This window comes from Stegostoma tigrinum, chromosome 31 (assembly GCF_030684315.1).
Source record: "Stegostoma tigrinum isolate sSteTig4 chromosome 31, sSteTig4.hap1, whole genome shotgun sequence".
In the NCBI taxonomy this organism is placed as follows: domain Eukaryota; kingdom Metazoa; phylum Chordata; class Chondrichthyes; order Orectolobiformes; family Stegostomatidae; genus Stegostoma; species Stegostoma tigrinum.
The window spans coordinates 19,756,118-19,777,913 of NC_081384.1; the positions used below are offsets into that span (position 1 = coordinate 19,756,118).

Below are 21,796 nucleotides of genomic sequence, written 5' to 3' on the forward strand. Positions count from 1 at the left end.
AATGAAAACAGCCTCAAGTCCCTCAGCCTTTCCTCGTAAGACCTTCCCTCCATGCCAGGCAACATCCTAGTACATCTCTGCAGCCTTTCCAAAGCTTCCACATCCTTCTTATAACGCGCTGACCAGAACTGTACGCAATACTCCAAGTGCATGCACACCAGAGTTTTGTACAGCCTCGGCATAACCTCTTGGTTCTGGAACTCGATCCCTCTATTAATAAAAGCTAAAACACTATGCCTTCTTAACAGCCCTGTCAACCTGGGTGGCAACTTTCAAGGATCTGTGTACACGGACGCCGAGATCTCTCTGCTCATCTACACTAAGAATCTTACCAATAGCCCTGTACTTTGCCTTCCGGTTACTCCTACCAAAGTGCATCACCTCATACTTGTCTGCATTAAACTCCATTTGCCACCTCTCAGCCCAGCTTTGCAGCTTATCCATGTCTCCCTGCAACCTACAGCATCCTTCGTCACTATCCACAACTCCACCGACCTTAGTGTCGTCTGCAAATTTACTAACCCATCCTTCTACGCCCTCATCCAGTTCATTTATAAAAATGACAAACAGCAGTGGACCCAACACCGACCCTTGCAGTACACCACTAGTAACTGGTCTCCAGGATGAACACTTCCCATCAACTACCACCCTCTGGCTTGCTGAAAGAAGACAATTTCCGATCCAAACTGCTATATCTCCCACAATTCCATTCCTCCGCATTTTGTACAATAGCCTTTTGTGGGGAACCTTATCCAACGCCTTGCTGAAATCCACATACACATCAACTGGTTTACTCTCATCTACCTGTTTGATCACCTTCTCAAAGAACTCAATAAGGTTTGTGAAGCACGACCTTCCCTTCACAAAACCGTGCTGACTATCCCTAATCAATTTATTCTTTTCTAGATGATTATAAATCATATCCCTTATAACCTTTTCCAACACTTTACCAACAACTGAGGTAAGGCTCACTGGTCTATAATTACCAGGGTTGTCTCTACTCCCCTTCTTGAACAGGGGAAGCACATTTGCTATCCTCCAGTCGTCTGGCACTATTCCTGTAGACAATGACGAGTTAAAGCTCAATGCCAAAGGCTCGGCAATCTCCTCCCTGGCTTCCCAGAGGATCCGAGGATAAATCCCATCCGGCCCAGGGGACTTATCTATCTTCACCCTCTGAAGGATTTCTAATACCTCTTCCTTGTGAACCTCAAATCCCACCTAAGTCTAGTAGCCTGTATCTCTGTATTCTCCTCGACAACATTGTTGTTTTCTAGAGTGAATACTGTTGAAAAATATTCATTTAGCGCTTCCCCTATCTCATCTGACTCCACACACAACTTACCACTATTATCCTTGATTGGGCCTAATCTTACTTTCGTCATTCTTTTATTCCGTAAATAGCTATAGAAAGCTTTAGGGTTTACCCTGATCCTATCTGCCAACAACTTCTCATGTCTCCTCCTGGCTCTTCTGAGCTCTCTCTATAGTTCTTGACTTAAGCAGACATTTTGCCTTTTTGCACATTGATTAGTTTGGCATTGTAAGAAAAACTATTCAATTCTAATTCTACTTGAAAGTTAAGCTATATTTGCTGATCAATTTCCTATCCTCTTCCAATTGGTTTTGATCTAAAATTTACAGTTTTGGTTTTTCATTCTTCTTTCTCCTGTTCAATTCAGTACAGTTTGATTATTTGGTAATCTTAATTTATAAAATGTTTCCCTATTGTCAGATGGTTGACTAATTTACTACTCACTATAAAATTTAGTACTATGTTCAGTCATGACTTCTAAAACATATTGCTCCAGAAAGTTAGAAATACAGTCCAGTAAACTGTTGTCTTTACTTTTTGAACTGCTCTGCTTCTCCCAATTTAAAAATTAAAACATCCCAGTTAAAACACATCATTCCTGCCTCATGTTTCTCTAATCTCCTTACTTATTCATTTTCCCACACCAATGTCTGCAGGCAGGTCTGACATTTTGCTTCTCCTGCTGTTCCTTAGCTCTAACTGCGGTGTTTCCATTGGTCTCATCACCCTCTCTAACATTCATTTTTCCAACTGGATTCATGTAGGAAATATTTACTTAAAAATCTATTTTTCTGGTGTGGATGGAATAATGGACTATTTAGGAACTGGGAGTTAGCTTTATGATGCTGGGAAAATAATGAAGCAACCAGATGACAGCTCTGGTTTGCAAATTACCTTCACACAAGCTATATTTACACTTTTAAATATGCCAGATAGAGAAGTACAGAAGTACTGATAAAGGTCTATTTATAAAACACTAAGAAGGATTTTTTCCTGCAATGTAATTGGATATTATAGCCATTTTGGTCAGGGTTCTCCATCTATCATTTTTGTTTGAGCAATACAGTATGTACACAAGTTTGCATCACTTGAATTCAGCTTTGATCTCTTTACATACTGTGTGTTAAATTACATGAATACCTGAATTAAGTTAGTAATCCAGAATTGGAAGATATTTATAACATCATCACTGACCCCTAACTAATGAGTGCAAGTGTCCACCTAGGAAATCCCTGTATCACTGGTAATGGATTCTGAGAGTCCTTACATTATGGATCTTGATGTAGGCCTGCACCTCTAATCATATACCTGACAGGTGTTTCCAGGAGGTGGAATTAGTCCTTGGTCTAGTGATTGTCGGTATTCCTTTCTCAGCTCCTTTTCCATACCTTCTCTTAATGACAAGTACTCTCAAAGATTTGTCCCCTTTTCTCCCAGTCAGATTCTTCTGACGGCAGTCTCCCAAACACTGATTTATGTTGCATTTCTTGAGATAAGCCTTTGGGGAATCTTTGATGCCCTTCCTTTCTCTCACTTGAATTACTTCCTTCAGCTAGATGAAGATGATTTGCTTTGTCCTGAATTCTGACTGCCATCGAAGCAAGAGGCCAGCCCAGCACAGTTGACCTTAAATGATCATGGCCTCAAAGCTGGTACTAATGGCTCCTTCAAGGACACTAATGTTAATTTGCCTACCCTCCCTGGTGATGCCAGGAATTCGTCTCAAACAGCATTCACATTTCTCCAGAGCTTTGCGATGGCATCTATACACAGTTTCTGAACTTTGTGCCACAAAGAAGAGTCAGAAGATTGACTGCCTTATTACAGTTCATCCTTGGAAAACTATGAATATTCTGTTGCTTATTAACAGCAATGAGTAGTTCTGGTTCAATTTCAAACTCGAATTGAGGCTGAAGCTATTTCATAGATAAGGTATTCTACAAAATGATATTAGCTTCATTATTACAAAATTTACTCTGTTTAACAATCTACAGAATATAGCATTCCAAGTATGGAATTACAAGCTTATTTAGCTCTAAGTTCATTTGGCATCAGTTCTTTGCCTCAGCAACAGGTACACAATTATTTCTGAAGCTCTACAGCATAGCTGCTGGTTTATGGAATCTGCCAACTCTACTCTGCAAATGTTAATAGTGGCTTTCATGTCAACAATTAAAACTGATGTCTAGTCATTCCACTTGCATGGAAAACTAATCAGACAGTTCTTTGATAGCAGCCATTTGCACAGAGACAAGCAGCCTGATCAACACTTATCACTAGACTGAAATACAACACTAGTCACTTGCTGCTTCTTTTACCGTTGAGTTAAAAGAAGTCACTGCTCCAAAAACTTCAAACTCAAAAATCAACAGGCTGATTTATTTTCAATGCATTTTGATCTTGAACAAGTAGCCACCTGACATTGCCTGATAAAACTATTAATGACTTCTTCTAAGCAGTTAATGGCTGCTATCAGACAAGCAGAAAATTCAACGTTAAAACTTTTTTTCTAGTTGAAATGATAGAAAACAATTAGCAACGTGTGCTGTTAAAATGTAACTTTTAAAAACATTTCTACCCTCAAGACATTCAGGTGGTTATGTTTACTTGAATTTAGACCCATCACCAGCAAGTGTTTAAAATAATTTTACCAATTTTTGGTTGCAGTAAAAAAATGGAATTGGTAAGAACTTAAGGGGTTTGGTCACATAATGATCGCATTAATTGAAAGAGTAGTTTCCCAAGTTTCACGCTCTTAAATCAATATTCGATCACAGCAAAAGTATTATTTAGTAGACAGGTGCTGAATGGTCAGCACCAAATCAATAAAATGTACAAGACAGGAGGTTTGTAAAAATCAGCATGATAATTTCAATCAAGGAATGCAATGTCTTAAGAGCCACTTGTGCCAGAAAAATAACTTTGATAATTGAGTGCAGAAGGGATCTCAAGACCGAACAAAATCAAGAAGTGGGTAGAGATTAAACTTTTTAGATTTTAATGGAGCAGTATAGTTAGGAAGCTTACAAGATTACATCTCTACATAAAGTACACAAGATGTGAACCAATTAAAATAAATTAAACATGCAAACTTAATTAGCAGACTAAAAGCACCAGTCCAAATATGCGAGAGAGTTTGGAATGTATTACCCAAAATCCACAATACTTTTGGCCACGGCAACCTTAAGAATCAAAATTTGAATAAAATTTGTGCAGCAGATTTGAGGGGTCAAATGGCTCACTCCTATCCCTACTTATCATCTTGGCCATTAAATATTTTGTTTGCCCACAGATGTAAAACTATGGAGATCACAATTTACAAGCAGAAGACAGTTTAAATGACAAGACACTAAAGTAATACCAGCCCTTTCTGTCCGAAAGAACAGTACCTACTTTGAATAAAATGCTATAATGTATCTACTGGCTGTCATGTACGTACTGCATACCAATTAAAACTTACATCTTGAAGGTGGCAGCCTCGTGGCATTATAGATGGACTGTTAACCTGGAGACCCAGGTAATGTCCCGGGGACCTGGGATTGAATGCCACCACAGTAGATGGCGGAATTTGAATTCAATAAAAAAAACTGGAGTAAAAGTCTAACAATGATCACGAAGCCATTACTGATTGTCAGAAAACGCTATCTTGTTCCTTAAATATCCTTTAGGGAAGGAAACTATCCTCGTCTAGCCTACACGACAGCAAACGTGTGGTTGATTCTTGACTGCCCTCTGGGAAAATAGGAATGGGTAAAAATAAGAGGCCTAGCCACACACACCCTCACCCAATGAATGAATAAAAATCTAAAAGACATGTTAATGCAAAGATAAATTAGTAAACTAATGAATTCAAGTAAACATTTCTGATATCAAAAATAAGGAAACATTGTGGAGACTATGTAAAATGCCAATTATATCTGACAATAGTATGACAGAATGGATACCGTGTTGCACCAAGAGCAAATGTGAAGTGTTATATTTTGGAATGCTGAATAAAAAGCCACATGTAAGGAATGCAATTCTAAAAAATGTAGTCAGACCGGTGTACAAAAATTACTGAAGACGGCAGGGCAGGTTAAGGTGATAAATAAAACAGAATTCCTGGCTTTATAAACAGGGTGGAGTATACTACAGCAATGAAGTTATGAAGAAACTTTAGAAAAGATTGGCTCAGTCTCCAATGAAGAGTCGCATCCAATTCTGTACATCAAACTATAGGAAGTAATTGAAGATGATGCAAACAGAAAGTTAAGAATAGCTCCAAGAATGAGGGACCTCAGTTAGGATTTGGAACATGTTACCTCAGAATATGGTGCAGTCAGATTCAAACTTGACTTTTAAATGAAATGAGATAATTGCTTTCGGGAAGAAAAATTACAGGGCCAAAGGGAAAGGACAGTGGTGTGGGAGTGGCTGAGGTGCTCTTGGAGTTGGTATGGACTTAAGGGTCAGATTTCCTCTGATATCCATTTAACCATTCCATTAGCCATCCACCACGTGCAATACACCTCAAATATTTATGAGTGTAGAGTAGTCACCTGGCAGTGTAGAACTTGAGTATGACTAAAAAGACAGATGTGCAAAACGGAATGCTCTGATAGCACCTCTTTCAACAATACTCAGGTGTAGAATAAGTGTGGAGGGGGGGAAAATTCATCTTTGCAAATTCTATATTAAGTTTAAAATATGTAACATATCTTTAAATTGCTTTTTTTCAAATAAACTGATGAAATTCAAATCCGTAATATTGCGTTCATATATACCAAGAACCAAATTGAGGGGAAAAGTAAATTCCGTGGAATCTTTTGTGATTACAGCATTTTCTTCAAGTGGAACGAACGCTGACATACATGTACGCTGATTAAAGACATGGCAGGAGGTCACTGAAGGCAAAGGGGAGGTATATTTTAGGAAACAGGAAGCGTTATTAGAAGCCCACATTTGTGTCAGTGGTGTGGTCTGTTCAGCCCAAAGCCTCCTCAGGTTACACATAAATGAATCACCAATAGCTGAATATTATGGCATCAAGCGATACTCAGTGCCAAAAATACCTACATCTCTGCACTCAAATATTTTCAGGCAACTAAGTTAAATTTTAGGAAAGGCTAAGAATTTATAGCAACTTAACACATATCCTGGGTACACAGTTCGAAAAAAAGTGTACTGTTAAAAGGTGTCCACCTACTAATCCACCAGCTTTTTTTTGTTTGTTGAAATGAGCATCAACTCTTTTTTCAACTGGTCCCAAGAGTTAGTCATACACAAAGCAGATCAAGAGGCTATGGAGGATCAAAAACAATTTAAATGAATTTCTGAGGTTAAAAGTACAGAAATGCCATAAGAGTCAAGAAATTAAATAACTATCAGCAAGTGCAAACTAATCCTGGACTGATACAATTCTTTGGAGTCCATAAGACCATAAGACATAGGAGTGGAAGTAAGGCCTTTCTGCCCATCAAGTCCACGCCACCATTTAAATCATGGCTGATGAGCATTTCAACACCACTTCCCTGCACTCTCCCCGTAGCCCTTGATTCCTTCTGAGATCAAGAATTTGTCAATCTCCTGACCTGAAGGCATCTAACGTCCCAGCCTCCACTGCACTCTGGCAATGAATTCCACAAGCCCACCACTCTCTGGCTGAAGAAATGTCATCCCATTTCAGTTTTAAATTTACCCCCTCTAATTTTAAGGCTGTGCCCACAGGTCCTAGTCTCTCCGCCTAACGGAAACAACTTCCTAGCGTCCACCCCTTCTAAACTATACATCATCTTGAAAGTTTCTATTAGATCTCCCCTCAGCCTTCTAAACTCTAATGAGTACAATCCCAGGATCCTTAGCCATTCATCATACATTAAACCTACCATTCCAGAGATCACCCGTGTGAATCTCCGCTGGACACGCCCCAGGACTAGTATGTCCTTCCTGAGGCGTGGGGCCCAAAATTGGACACAGTATTCTAAATGGTGCCTAACTAGATCCTTATAAAGCCTCAGAAGCATATCGTTGCTTTTATATTCCAACCCTCTTGAGATAAATGACAACATTACATTCGCTTTCTTAATTACGGACTCTACCTGCAAGTTAACCTTTAGAGAATCCTTGACCAACATTCCCAACTTCTGATTTGCGAATTTTCTCACCGTTTAGAAAATAGTCTATGCCTGTATTCTTTTTTCCAAAGTGCAAAACCTCACATTTACTCACATTGAATTTCATCAGCCATTTCCTGGACCACTCTAAACTGTCTAAATCTTTCTGCAGCTTCCCCACCTCTTCAGTACTACCTGCCCGTCCACCTGTCTTTGTATCATCGGCAAACTTCGCCAGAACGCCCCCAGTCCCTTCATCCAAGTCATTAACGTATAAGGTGAACAGCTGCGGCCCCAACACTGAACCCTGCGGGACACCACTCGTCACCAGTTGCCATTCCGAAAACGAGCCTTTTATCCCAACTCTCTGGCCGTCTGATTTAAGGCAATCCTCAATCCAAGCCAGTAGCTCACCTCGAACACCATGGGCCCTCACCTTGCTCAGCAGCCTCCTGTGAGGCACCGTATCAAAGGCCTTTTGGAATTCTAGATAGATAACCTCTACTGGGTTTCCCTGGTCTAACATACTTGTTACCTCTTCAAAGAATTCTAACAGGTTTGTCAGGCACAACCTCCCCTTACTAAATCCATGCTGACTTGTTCTAATCTGACCCTGCACTTCCAGGAATTTAGAAATCTCACGACCAAAGCCTCTGCTATTTCCTCAGCCACCTCCCTCAGAGCGCTAGGATGTAGCCCATCGGGACCAGGAGATTTATCAATTTTTAGACATTTTAGAAAGTTCTAGAACTTTCTCTTTTGTAATGCCTACCATACTCAACTCTGGCCCTGGCTCTCCCTAATTGTTGGCATACTAATGTCTTCCACTGTGAAGACTGACGCAAAGTACTTATTAAGTTCTTCAGCTATTTCCTTATATCCCATCACTAGCCTTCCAGCATCAATTTGGAGCGGCCCAATATCTACTTTTGCCTCTCGTTTGTTTCTTATGTAGTGAAAGAAGCTTTTACTATCATTTCTAATATTACTAGCTAGCCTACCTTCATATTTGATCCTCTCCTTCCTTATTGCTCTCTTTGTTATCCTCTTTGTTTTTGTAGCCTTCCCAATATTCTGATTTCCCAGTGCTCTTGGCCACTTTATAGGCTGTCTCTTTTTCTTTGATATATTTCCTGACTTCCTTTGTCAGCCATGGCTGTCTAATCCCATCCCGGACAATCCTTTTCTTTGGGATGAACCTCTGTACTGTGTCCTCAATTACACACAGAAACTCCTGCCATTGTTGGTCTACTGTCTTCCCCGCCAGGCTCTGCTTCCAGTCGATTTTCGTCAATTCCTCTCTCATGCCCCTGTAATTACCTTTATTTAACTGTAACACCATTACATCCAATTTTGCCTTCTCTCTTTCAAACTGCAGACTGAACTCTACCATATTATGATCGCTGCCTCTGAAGTGTTCCCTTACTTTAAGGTCTTTTATAAAGTCTGGCTCAATACATAGCACTAAGTCCAGAATAGCCTGCTCCCTTGTGGGCTCCATCACAAGCTGTTCTAGTTGTCAGCAACTTCTAAGCAGTATCTTGAAAATTTATTCTTAGGTTGCTGGGACACAGAGACCACAATAAAAATTAACTTGAAAAAACAAAAATGAGAACTGAAACTCTACACAATTATACAAAAGCAATCATTAGCAAAAAAGTGAAACACAGAATAACTCACTCAATTACAAGGTTTTGTCAACCATCTTTTTGAAAGACAGAGCAGTCTAAAGTTACAAAGGCATTCCCACACTGTTCATCTACTCTATTGAAAAAGTAATGAAGAAAATCAGTTAGCTGGATGGCTGGTTTGTGGCGCAGTGTGATACCAACACTATGGGTTCAGATCCTACACTGCAGGGTTCTGAGCTTAAACAGGCCATTAGAAAGGTAGCTTTAGAGAGACACCACAGAAATGGAACACTTGCTCTCAAAAAACAACAATCTTTCCAGTCAGTTAAAGAGTATAATTTAATGGAGAAACCCTGAGCAGAAAGACAGTAAAATGTTTTAAATGAGCTGAACAAAAGTTCACGTTATACTTACTATTTTGCGTACGTGACTTAATGCGCTTCCCTCTTTGCCTCTACAATTCTCAACCTGGTAAGGTGGTACAATTACAACATCTTCCATGACGATTATGCTCTTCTCTTGCCATTTACAGTCCTTGATGCTTAAAAAAAAGTTACAAGTTTGCTGGATGAAGAGACACCAATTACAGATTTCCAATTCATTTAAATAATTTCAAATTTATAAATGAAACTTCCATTTATCTTAGGGACACTATGTTGGTTTTATGTTGAGCACTAGGCAGTATCAAAAGTAAGCATAATAGCATTTATATGTTTCTTCACTAGTCAAATGAAAAAGCTTGGTCATGGTACAGAGACATTGCCTGCCCAACCAATTATTTCCCCTAAAATAAAAGGGAATGTATCATTGTCTAAGACACCGCCCTAATGCAGCAACAATCTAAGAAAGTCAAAAACAATTTTAAAAAAAACTGTTTGACAATTGCTGTTATGAGGGAGTAACACTGCTTTGCTCCATTATTCTCTTCTCAAAAACTGTGATCTTTTCACCAGATACCAGTAGCCTTATGCAAAGCCTTCCATGTGAATCCTACAGGACATCACACATTTTTTAAAAAATTTCACCACACCTGCCTCCCCTTGTCTAGGTCTAAACTAATGCCAATATAGGAAAGGTAGAGGGACTACTCACTTTTAAACAGAAATAGTTCAAATGTTGCTACTACTGTGCTCCCACCCATACCTACTTCATTAGCTAACTTAATAGACATGTTCACATTGGAGTTTCTGGATCAATATGTTCAAAGCCATGTGATCTTTATTTGATTTTCAGAAAAAGTGTATTTGCACGTTTGAAATAACACACACCAAATTGCAAGAGTTAGGACCAAAGTACTACACTCAAAAAATGCTGCTCAGTTGACCGTCAATATTCTGGGGCGGTAAGTCAAAGAAAATCAATGCAGAAGTCACTCCAAATTACTTTGTCGGTCACAGATCTAAAATATTTACACTGGTTTCAAGTGAAGGAAAGAATATTAGCTAAGCATGGATCATTAGGCAACTTCCCTTTCTTAATCTCTGTTGAAGTGTTGAGCACGTTAAGACTACTTTTTGTAAAGTCTGGTAAATTGTTTAAATGATTCAAGGCTTTTTTTAAAAAAAAATAAAGTCCCTGAAGTGGAATGTCTGTTAACTTCATAATAATTAAGCTGTAGTTGTTAATTTTATAATAATTGAGCAAGATTAACCCTGCTCCTTCATTAATCGTGACCAGGTGGAAAGAAAGCAGAGGTAACAGGAACGAGGTACTTCAATATTGTGTTTCAAAAAACAGAAAAACAATGAATTTTAATTATACCAATCACTACAAACTTACTTCTCAAAAAGGTTTGTGTCACTATTACAAAGCCTTGCGCTCCAAATAATAGCTTATGCAGCTGAGTTACTTGCTGTGTAGACCAGGAATAAATGGCACTCCACAGTAACAACATGCATCAGTATCACAAGATGGAAGAGACACTAAGAAAGAGGGTGGAGTATCAGTCACAGTTGCCGTCCAGACGTCTTGCCTGACACACACAGATCCCTGGGGTGGCATTAGAATTAGCTACAAGCTCAGCTGCGATGAGATTAGTATCAACTCTCTCACATGGAAGTCACTTGGACAAGATGCTCAAAAGGGAAATTATGAAAGTGCACATCTGTAAAAAATGACATCTTCAGAAGGGACAAGATGGAGTTAAGTTGGGCCCTGGTGGCAGGAAAGGTTGGGGGGGGGGGGGGGGGGGGGGAAGAGAAGTGATCAAGGCAGAAGGATGGCTAGATATTTCCTTTTAAAAGTGAAATTCATTCATATAACCTTATAATTGCAGTTAATACTTTTTTATGAAGACCCCACGGAAGACAATTATAATTGCCATTAAGACCACAGAATCTCAAGTGATTTAATGAAATTTTTCTCATTTTTATATGAATATTGTGGCAATTAGTGAGCAATTGAACAAGCTACACTTTTACATAAATATTAACTAACCTAAGGAATCAATGATAACCATAATTATTGCAGGAATGCAGTTTTGTACCCACAGTTACTTTAGAAAGATTATTGCTGGAGTTTAACGGTTCTGAAGACTGCACGTTTTGAAATTGAATGAAAAGGCATCTTGTATTACTTCTTCAATTCCCTGTTTTAAAAAGGTGCCATCTAGTTTTGAAAAACTGCCTGATAAAAGGGATTTAGAGGGGACATTAAAAAAAACTTACGTCTTATGGATAGTCTGAAAAAGCTGCTGTCCTTCTGGAGAAACTCCAGCACTAATTGCATATGCTTGGCTTAATTTCTCTTCCTTCTCTGTCCGTGCTCGGTTGGCAAGCTGGCAATAAAGTAACAATTTAAAAATCAGATGCTTCTGTTGTCACAACTAAAACTCTGCTTACATAATTGACTGCAACAATCCAAGTGTTGTTACAATGCTCACCAAAAACGTTATCAGCAATCTCCCTTCACAATTCAAAGCTAGTAAGTAGAATAGGTCTTAAGCAGGTTGATTATCATGACATTCAACCATTCCTCTGTTTGCTATTTAAGTGAGCACCTTATTAAAAAACAAACTTAGACACCTTTTAACTTGGATCTTTGCTCTTACAATTAATGCCTCTGAAACAAAAATTGAATCAAGTTTGAGGTGTCGTAAAGGTTCACTAAGTTGCCTACTAGTGGGAAAGAAAGTAAAGTGAGTTACTGCAACAAGCTGTATGATCAACAAAAGGAGAGGTTTAAAAAAAGCAACAAATTTGTCTAGCTGAAAGTTTTTCTAAAAAAAAGGAACATGGAAACAATTTTGTAGGAGCTGAGAGACGCAGCGTAGAATTTGAAAAGAACATGTAAAATTAGTGCCAAATCAATACTTCTATAGTGGCAAGACACAGAAGATATATACTTTGGGGACAGACTGTTATTACTGGTCTTGGTCAACTAAAAACGATGGCTGATCATCTCCCTCTCAGTGAAGTTTAGTAGATGAATATATTTAAGCCTTATCTCAATGTGAGCATTGAAGGCAGTTCCTAGCAGGAATCTAGTCCAGGGGTGTTTACTTGAATCCTCGCTAACATTTTGTTCACATGAAATAACTTTCCTGAAAGTAACAGTTAGAAGAGGTGCGTGAATAACCACATAGATGAAGATCAAGTCACACCAGGAGGCAGAACAGGTACCAGAATTTTAGACAAAGTACAACACCAAGAATTAAGGAGTCTTATTCTTACAGTTTCACAACAGGGAGGAAGAATGATACAATAGCCTGATCAAGTTTATTGCAATGATGAAATTAGTTCGGGGAAAAATATCAGAAATGCTGTTACACACCTCTGGAGAACATGTGACTTGAACCAAGATCTAATGGCTCAGTTGGGCAGACACTCCCACAGTGGAACAAGATGCTTATTTTTCTTTAGCAAAGGAAAGAATACATACAATACAGAACAGCAAGATTACAGATGCAAATTTCAAATGAGTACCGTGTGACCTGATTTTAGCTGGGACAGCAATGGGTCATGACGGGTAGCTCAGTATTTCTGTAATATGAACAAAATTCAAAATTTTTATGGGAGCACAAGTCAGAATGTTATTGGTCCAAGGTTCATTATATAGGCTGACACTTCACTACAACAGAGCTGCATTATCAAATGTGCTGTTTTCCACAAGATGTTAACAAGAGGCTGCCTGCCCATTCAGAAACAGAAGTGGAGATGAAAGATCCCAAAGTGAAAAGCAGGAGAATTCTTCCCTTGTCCAGTCAATATTTTCTCTCAACCAACAAATATGTTTCACCATTCATCTCACTGACATTGAGATTCCTTGCTAGACACAAATTGGCAACAGCATTTAACACAAGAAGAGAGACTACACTTTCAAAAAGTAATTTGTATGCTGAAGTAGAATCTACTGAAACTTCCCAGATATGTCTTGAAGCTGCCAGTTAATCAAAAGTTTCCTTTATTTCTGCTGATTCCATGACTCTTTCAAAATGATTCCATCACATTTGAATATCGCTAGTGAGATTGTTTTCTAATTGCAACTATAATCACCATTTCATTATTAAACACAAACCAATTGTTCTGATTTTAATGATGACTGTCCAGAATCAACATTTATCAGTGTTTAGAAAGGGAAATTCAAATATTATGAATGCTTAAAAACCAAAATAAGAATAAAAATGCCTAAAACATCAGATTTCCAGTGATGCTGTCTAACCTGAGTGATTCAGCATTTTCTATTTGTAGCATAAGAATTTAGTTATTTCTTGAAGTAGAAAAAGGGGAAAGACAGACATAATCAAATGAGAACTTTTAAAAGCAAGTTCAAAGTAAAAAAACCCGAGTACAGAAGCATCAAAATGATAACTCTTTCCCATAAAAATCTTAAAGGACTGCCAGTCCTGGTATTTATCACTGAGTCATCACCTCACTGAACGAGGCTGATCAACCCATCAAGTCAATGCCAGTTCTCTGTACCATAATCCATTCAGTTCCATTCTCCTGTTTATTCCTGTTCAAGTCTATTTTCCTCTCACGCTCATCCTACACCCTCCAGGAATACTGATACTATCCGCTTTTACCACCCTCTTGGACAAATTTCAAGTTACTAGGAAGCACTGCAAAAAGGAGTTCTTCCTCACGCAGCTCCTGCCTAGATCTTAAGTCTGTGTCCCCCTAGCCTTCAAGCAGTTCATGGAAGCAGGACTGCATCATATACTTCAATTAAACCCATCATAGTCTTGCGTATCTATCAAATATCACTTCCACTTCCTCAGTTCCAAGCAGAACAATCAATCATTCTCCATTTTAACTCAGTTCCTCAACACTGGCTGAAACCACTGACTAATCTCTGCTTCACCCTCTAAAGAACGCTCACCTCCTTTCTAAAGGATGGTGACCAGGCAGGATGCAATAACTTAGTTGTCACCCGAGTAGAGATTTATAAAAAACAGTCAGCATCTCCCAGTTTTTGTGCAGAATGTCTTGAATTATAAAGGGCCGAAAGTACTTATTTTGTCATCCACCTTTGGTATGGCATGCACCTTCAAGGCTCTTTGCACATGAACTCCCAGATCCCTGTCTCAGCACACTCTTGTGAACTGTGCAATCAAGTTCATGCCGCCATGCCTTCTGCCAAAACATGTCAGCTCACAATTTTCTGCATAAGTGCAAGCTATCGTTTGTCAATTTCTACCTGTTAACCTATATCCTGTGGCAGTTGATCAGTATCCTCCCCTTTCTTTAAAAAAAAGACTACAGCTCCAGGTTGGGCATGATCAGCAAGTTTTGAACTTTTACACGTTATTATGTATTGGAATACACAAAACAAAAGTCCCAGCACTGATCCTTGGGGAATGCTATTGTCTACTATTGTCACCTGTGAAAAAGTAACCATTTACGACAAAGTAAATAAAATAAGTGCAGATGCTGGAAATCTGAAACACACAAACAGAAATTGCTGGACAAACTCAGGTGCTCGGCCAGCACCTTTGGAGAGAAAAGAGTGTTAACGTTTGGAGTCAGTGACCCTTCTTCAGAACCCTTCATGAATCTCAAACGTTAACTCCGTTTCCTCTCCAAACATGCTACAAAACCTGTCTAGTTTCTCCAGCAATTTTTGCTTGTTTCACTTACCACAACTTGCTTTTTTCTGTCCTTAATCCAATTTATTTTTCGCCCAAGTTAACAATGATGTTCATATTCTAGGAGTCTCAAATCTGTCAACCAGTCTTTTTCCACAGTGCTTCATCCAGTCAACAGGAAATATATTTTTTCAAGCCATTACTTAAAAAAATGCAAGTAACAATCTGCATTCTACAATTCACACGGGCTTTCTTCAATTATAACACTTATCATAACTTGGGTGGGGGGGGGGGGGGGGGCGCAATTACATTTGAAAAGAGAAAGAAAATTAGTCACTAATAATGATCATAAAAAAGCCAGATGGTCATGAAATTCTACTTATCGTCCTGAGGAAATGCAATCTAATATCCTTACCTGGTCTGAACTAAAACGGAGACACTCCAGGTGCGCAACAAGGGTGACCCTAAACTGCCATTTCAAATGGCTTAGTAGGCAACTCAAGGATAATTGGGAGAAGAAACACTCACATCAAGAATTTTTTTTAAAAATAAAAGACAAGGTGCATCCTAATAGGATCAAACCAAACAATATAGATATCTTCAAATCAACTTGCTTAAACATGTTAATGCACAACACTGAAACAGATGTGACTTGAACCCAGGTGTCCGGGCCCAGAGGTAGGGACATTACCACTGTGACATAACAGCCCTCAAAGGACAGGCAATATGCTCTTGGAAATGCAGCACACAGCTGGAATGTTTACTAAATACCTTAGCAGCCAATACCAGCGAAGGCTTGAAAGGCACAAGATTGGGCTAATAAATGATCATGGTTAAAAGCAAAATACTGCAGATGTTGGAAATCTGAAACAGAATGCTGGAAGAACTCAACAGGTTTAGCAGCATCCGTGGAGACAGAAACAGTTGTGTTTTCAGTCTGGTAATAAGCTGTACTAATTTAAGAAGTAGTTAAGGGTTAGTTAGATCAAAAAGAAGGGACAAACAAAAACACTATCTCAACGAATAATAAAATGGGATACAAGGATCAAAGAACATTAGGAAGGGACACAGGTGAAAATAAAGCCTAAGAATTCACTGACAGTCAGATTATTACAAAAACTGAAAAGGTACACTTAAAGCTCAAAACTTTACATGCACATAGCATTGTGCACAATTAATGCATTTATTTTATCAATCCGATAGCAACTACAGAGATAGCTTCAGGACGACAAGAATTGGGTCCTGAATATTAAGGGATATGTGACATTCATGAAAAGAATAGGAAGATAAGGAAGTGTAGATAATTAGATGTTCACTATGGATTGCAATTGTTAAAGGTCTCCTCAGTTCGGGAGATTGGAACATAGAATCTGCTTGGGTGAAAATGAGGACTATTGGGGTGGGAGAAGATTACTGGCAAGTGGTCTTCAGACTGCACAATAGCAACCACAATGTGGGACAAAGTATACATGGAGAAACAGGAACTGAAAAACTCAGCAGGTATGGCAGCATCTGTGAAGAGAAATCAAAATTAATGTTTCTGCTTTAGCGACCCTTCCTCAGAACGACTTTGCAGCCTCCACAGTTCTGGTTGTTTTACAGAAGAAACATCAGGTGGTTGTGGTAAAGGAATGGCAATAATAATGGGTCACTTTAATCTCCAAATCAGTTGGGAAAATCTGATCAGCAGCAGTGTCAATGACAAGTTCATTGAATACCTTTGGAAATGGTTTTTGAGAGCAGAACATTTTGAAACTGACCAGACAGCAGCTGACATAATACTCAGCATTGTGTTATGTAACAGTATTAATTCATGGCCTCAGTTGACACTCTCCTAGGTAGCGGTGACCACATGATAGTGTTTTACATCCAGTTGAAAGGGAAAAGACTGGAATTAAGATTTGAATTTTAACCCCAGACAAGGACAATATGTGGGCATGAAAGCTGTTCTAACTGAAATGAATTGGCATTTAAGGCTAGGGGACAGATCGCTAGAGACACAAAGGAAAGCATTTATGCGTATGGCTCAGAACGTTCCTCTTATAAAAAAGTTCGCAAACCCACATTCATGGTTAAATAAAGTAGATAGGGAAAGCATCAAACCTGATGGAAAAGCATTTAATTGTGCAAATGGTATGTCAAATGATTGGTTATGACGAACAATACAGCATTACTAAAAGCTTAGTCAAAAGGAAGAAGTCAAGAATACGAAAGGAAGCTAGCTAAGAATGTAAAAAGATAGCAAAAACTCCTACAGATATTCAAGAAGGAGAAGAATAAGCAAAGGGAGTGGTGAATTTGGAAGGAAAAACAGAATTTTTAAGGCGGCTTGGGAAATTATTGCTATTCAGAGACCTGGGTGTCTCGGTACAGAAATCAAAGTTAACATACAGGTAAAACAGGCAATTAAGGAAGCATATGGCACATTTTTCCTTCGCACAAATGATTTGGAGAGAAGTGAAATACTAGAGGGGATGGGGAGTTAAGAGAATTTCATCCACCAAATTTTTATTAGCAAATATTTTGTTTCGATTTTCAGTATCCAGAATACAAAAAAAGAGAATCCAGCAATAACTACAAATCAGGTAGTGGAAGGGTGAGAGGATCTGAATGAAATTACCATCACACAGAAGTATTACAAAACAACTGACAGGACTGCAAGCTGATAGTCTCCACGCCCAGATGAACTTCATCCCGAAGTCTTAAAAATAGGTTATTCATTAAGGTGTGTTGGAGTTATATTTACCAAAATTCCCTAGAATCAGGAAAGATTCCAACTGGAATGCAGCAATGATAACCTCAGAAAGGAGGAAGAAAACAGGAAAGAATAGGCTTGTCAAGTATAGGGAAGAAGTTAGAATCGATTAGAGAAATTATAGCTGTGCACTTAGAAAAGCTCGAAGTAACTAAGAAGAGTCAGCATATATTCAAAAGGAAGTTGCGTTTAACTAATTCATTGGAGCTCTTTGAAGAAGAAACATCTGCTGTAGATAAAAGGGGAACCTAAAGATGCACTATGGTTGGATTTCCAGAGGGTGTGCATCCATAAGGTTAGCTGGTAGAAAACGGCATGCATAAATTCGTCTGTGTCCAATTGACAGGATGTGATGAGTGAACTCTTTTTTAAAATTCAATCATAGGATGAGGGTGTCACTGGCTGGGTAGCATTTATTGTCCATCTCTAATTGCCTCAAGGGCAGTTAAGAGTCAACCACATTGCTGTGGGTCTGGAGACACATGTCAGCCTGGCCAGGTAAGGATAGCAGTTTCCTTCTGTAAAGGACATGACTGAACCGGATAAGTTTTAATAGACAATCAACAATGGATTCACAGTCATCTTTAGATTCTTAATTCTAGATATTTATTGAATTCAAATTCCACCATCTGTAATGATGGGATTTAAACTCCCGGTCTCTGGATTAACAGTCCAGTGATAACACAACTAGGCCATTGTCTCTCCTATCCCTGGACCCTGCAAGGGTCTGTGCTGGGGCCTCAACATTTTACCATTTACACCAATCAATAAGTTAGATGGCAGTGGTGAAGACATGGTAGCTAAACTTGCAGATAACACCACTTTAGGTAGAAAACAATATGTTGTGAAGAGGACTGAAAAGAGGTTGTCAACCTAAATAGACAGACAGAGTGAGCAGGCAGAAATCATAGGATCCCCACAGGGTGGAACCAGATCATTTGGGACATCAAGTTCACACTCTTCCTCCAAACAGCATCCCACCTTGACCTGTCCTGCCTACTCTATTTCTGTAACCCTGCAGTTTCTATAGCCAATCCTCTCAACGTGCACATCTTTGGACAATGGTGGGGGAAAACTGGAGCACCCAAAGGAAACCCACACAGACATGGAGTGCAAACTCCATGCAGTCACCCACCCAAGGATGGAATCAAACCTGGGCTCCTGCCCTATGAAGCTGCAGTGCTAACCACTGTGCCACCCCAAAATCTGGTAGTATGATTTAGCAAAATGTGAAGTTTTCACTTCGATGAAAAGATCTCTAAAAAAAAGCACAGCATTACTTCAATGGAGAATGACTGCACAATTCAGAGATACACAGGGATCTAGGTATTCTGATGCAGAAGTCACAATTTAGTATGCAGGTGCAACATAAACAAGGCCAGAGGGTTGTTGTCCTTTATTACTGGAGCAATTTACCATAAAGGGTGAGGAGGTTATGCTTTAGTTACACAGGGCATTGGTGAGACCACTTCCCAAACACACTATGCAGTCTTGATCTAGAAGCAGAGGAGATTTAAGAGATTGATAACTGAAACGAGCGTGTTGTTATATAAGGATAGGTTGGGCTTGTTTGTGGAGTTTCAAAGAACAAGGGGTGACTTTACTGATGTACATAAAATCCAGAATTGTCTTGACAAGGTGGATGTGGAAAAGATGTTTCCTCTTGTGATCAGTCCAGACTAACAGGCAAAGTTTTAAGTTTAGGGGTTACCCTTTCAGGTCAGAGATGAGGAAATTTTTCTTTTCCCCCACAGGTTGAGACACTTTGGAACTCTCGACCTTAGAAGGCAGTGGAAGTGGTTTGTTGAATATTTGAGAGGTGGATATATTCTTCTTCTGGAAAATCAAGGGGATGTGGAATTTAAAAACAACAAAATGAACAACCATAATCTTACTAAGACAGGCAGGCTAAATGATTACTTTGCTCCTATTTTATATGTTCTTATTGTCAGATTAACAGTGTACAATGATAGCTTTGGTATCAGTAAGTACTGATCTATGTCAGTGACTTAGGGAATGACCAAGTCAAATGTATTCAAGCTGCTGATCAGGTGGACAAGTGAGCTGCAAGAATGACAGAAGGAGACCGACGAGGAATATAGATAGGATAAGAGGACAATACATGGCAGATGGAAGAAGTGTTGTTATTATATTTGGAAGGGAAAATAGAATGTTTAAAAAGGTAAGACTGGGAAATTATTGGTATTCAGAGAGACATGGGTGTCAGTGTACGTAAATCACAAAGTTAACATTCAAGTAAAGCAAGCAATTAGGAAAGCAAATTGTACATGCGCCATTAGCGTAATGAATTAGAGAAAAGTAAGTTACTTTTCCCACTTGAGCAAGGCAACGCTAAAGTTCAGTATTAACACAGTGTGAAGCTGGATGAACACAGCAGCCCAAGCAGCAGAGGAGCAGGAAAGTTGGTGTTTCTGGTCGAGACCCTTCTTCAGAAATGGGGGAGGGGGAAGGGGATTCTGAAATAAACAGGGAGAGAGGGGGAGACATAAATCCAGCATCAGCAGTTCCTACTATCTCCCGAAAGTTCAGTGTTTGGTGTTCAGTTTCAGTCTCCAAGAAAGAAAGCAGTTGCCTTGATGGGAGTCAAAGGCTCAGTCTAAATATCTGCAACGAAGGAACTACCCTCCAGGAGAGACTGAGTAAAGAGCACTGCATTCCCTAAAACTTAGAATGATGTGATCTCATTGAAATATAGGTTGCGAAATCTGTCTGCAAAATAGTAAAAATAAAATTGAAAAAGGGCCACGTATCTACCAAAGAGGAATTGGTGAGGTGGGGGGGTGGGGTGGTGGTGGTGGTGGTGGTGGTTCAGAATCACTGAAAATCTGCACCACATTCCTCCATAAAATTCTTGAGGTAATTAATACTGGGACTGTCAATCTGGGATCAGCCACTTAAGATGGCAATAAAAAGGAAATGCTTCACATGAAGCTTTGGAATTTGCTGCCCTAGAGAACAGCAGATGTTCATTAACTGAATACACTCAAGACAGCAACTGACAGATTTTTGGAGAGAGAGAGATAATGGGAACTGCAGATGCTGGAGAATCCAAGATAACAAAGTGTGAAGCTGGATGAACACAGCAGGCCAAGCAGTATCTCAGGAGCACAAAGGCTGACGTTTCGGGCCTAGCCACACAAAAAGACTTAGGAAATTGACAATTGTTGAAAAGCATTAAAAAAAGTAAAACGGGGAAAATGAAATTTCAGTAGATACTCAGATGGAGCTGGCAAAATCAACTTCTGCGCCAAAATTCCAGCAAAGTCTTCCTGTTTTGCATAAGTCAGGGTCACAGTACAAAATAATTTAAAGCCGTGTGTAAAAGTCTAGAATCACCAAATTCTCCAAATTCAGCTGGACATCATTCAATGAAACAATTAATTGGATCTGCACAGGAAGCAGGTCTATATTAATGGAACTTAAGTGTGCAATATCCTTGCAATAAATGACAATAGAAATTACAGGCATGTACTAAATTTGTTTGCTATAATGGCATCCAAAGGTTTCCTCCTTCCTTCCTCGAAGAAATTATGAATAGCGTACTGCACAACATTGGTGAATGCCAACCTGAGCGCTATTACTGGAGTGCAAACTATGATATGACATGACCTTATGTTAGATCTCATCGTGGTCTGTTTGTACTAACTATTCAACAGGCATTTCCCTCTTGCCCCCCCCCCCCCCCCAAGTGAATATGCTATGTCAGATTTCAATCATCTTAAATCATACTTCAAAATATTTTCCAGTACAAAGTCATGATTTAAAATTTGCAATATCACCCTGCAAACAAAGGTTTAGTTTGAATATTATTTTAGCTCCCTAAGTAATTAAATTTAAATTTAAATTTAATTCAATTCAGTGAGTAGGTGAATCAGGACAATCCCAGTTCAAGCCAGGTGTGTGATAGAAAGCTACTTTATCAGGAAAATGCCAGTTGGGGTTCTATCAAGAAAGAAA

The 21,796-nt window shown here is 39.1% G+C and overlaps 1 protein-coding gene across 1 annotated transcript in view; it reads right to left on the reverse strand.

The window, feature by feature from the left end:
* lsm12b (LSM12 homolog b) overlaps positions 1 to 21,796 on the reverse strand; it is a 43,142-nt gene that overhangs the window by 8,189 nt on the left and 13,157 nt on the right. Inside the window, exons 3-4 of the mRNA XM_048560613.2 lie at positions 11,705 to 11,814; positions 9,453 to 9,579 (exon numbers count right to left, since the gene is read on the reverse strand). Of these exons, the coding sequence (XP_048416570.1) occupies positions 9,453 to 9,579; positions 11,705 to 11,814 (237 nt within the window). The remainder of the gene's footprint in view (positions 1 to 9,452; positions 9,580 to 11,704; positions 11,815 to 21,796) is intronic.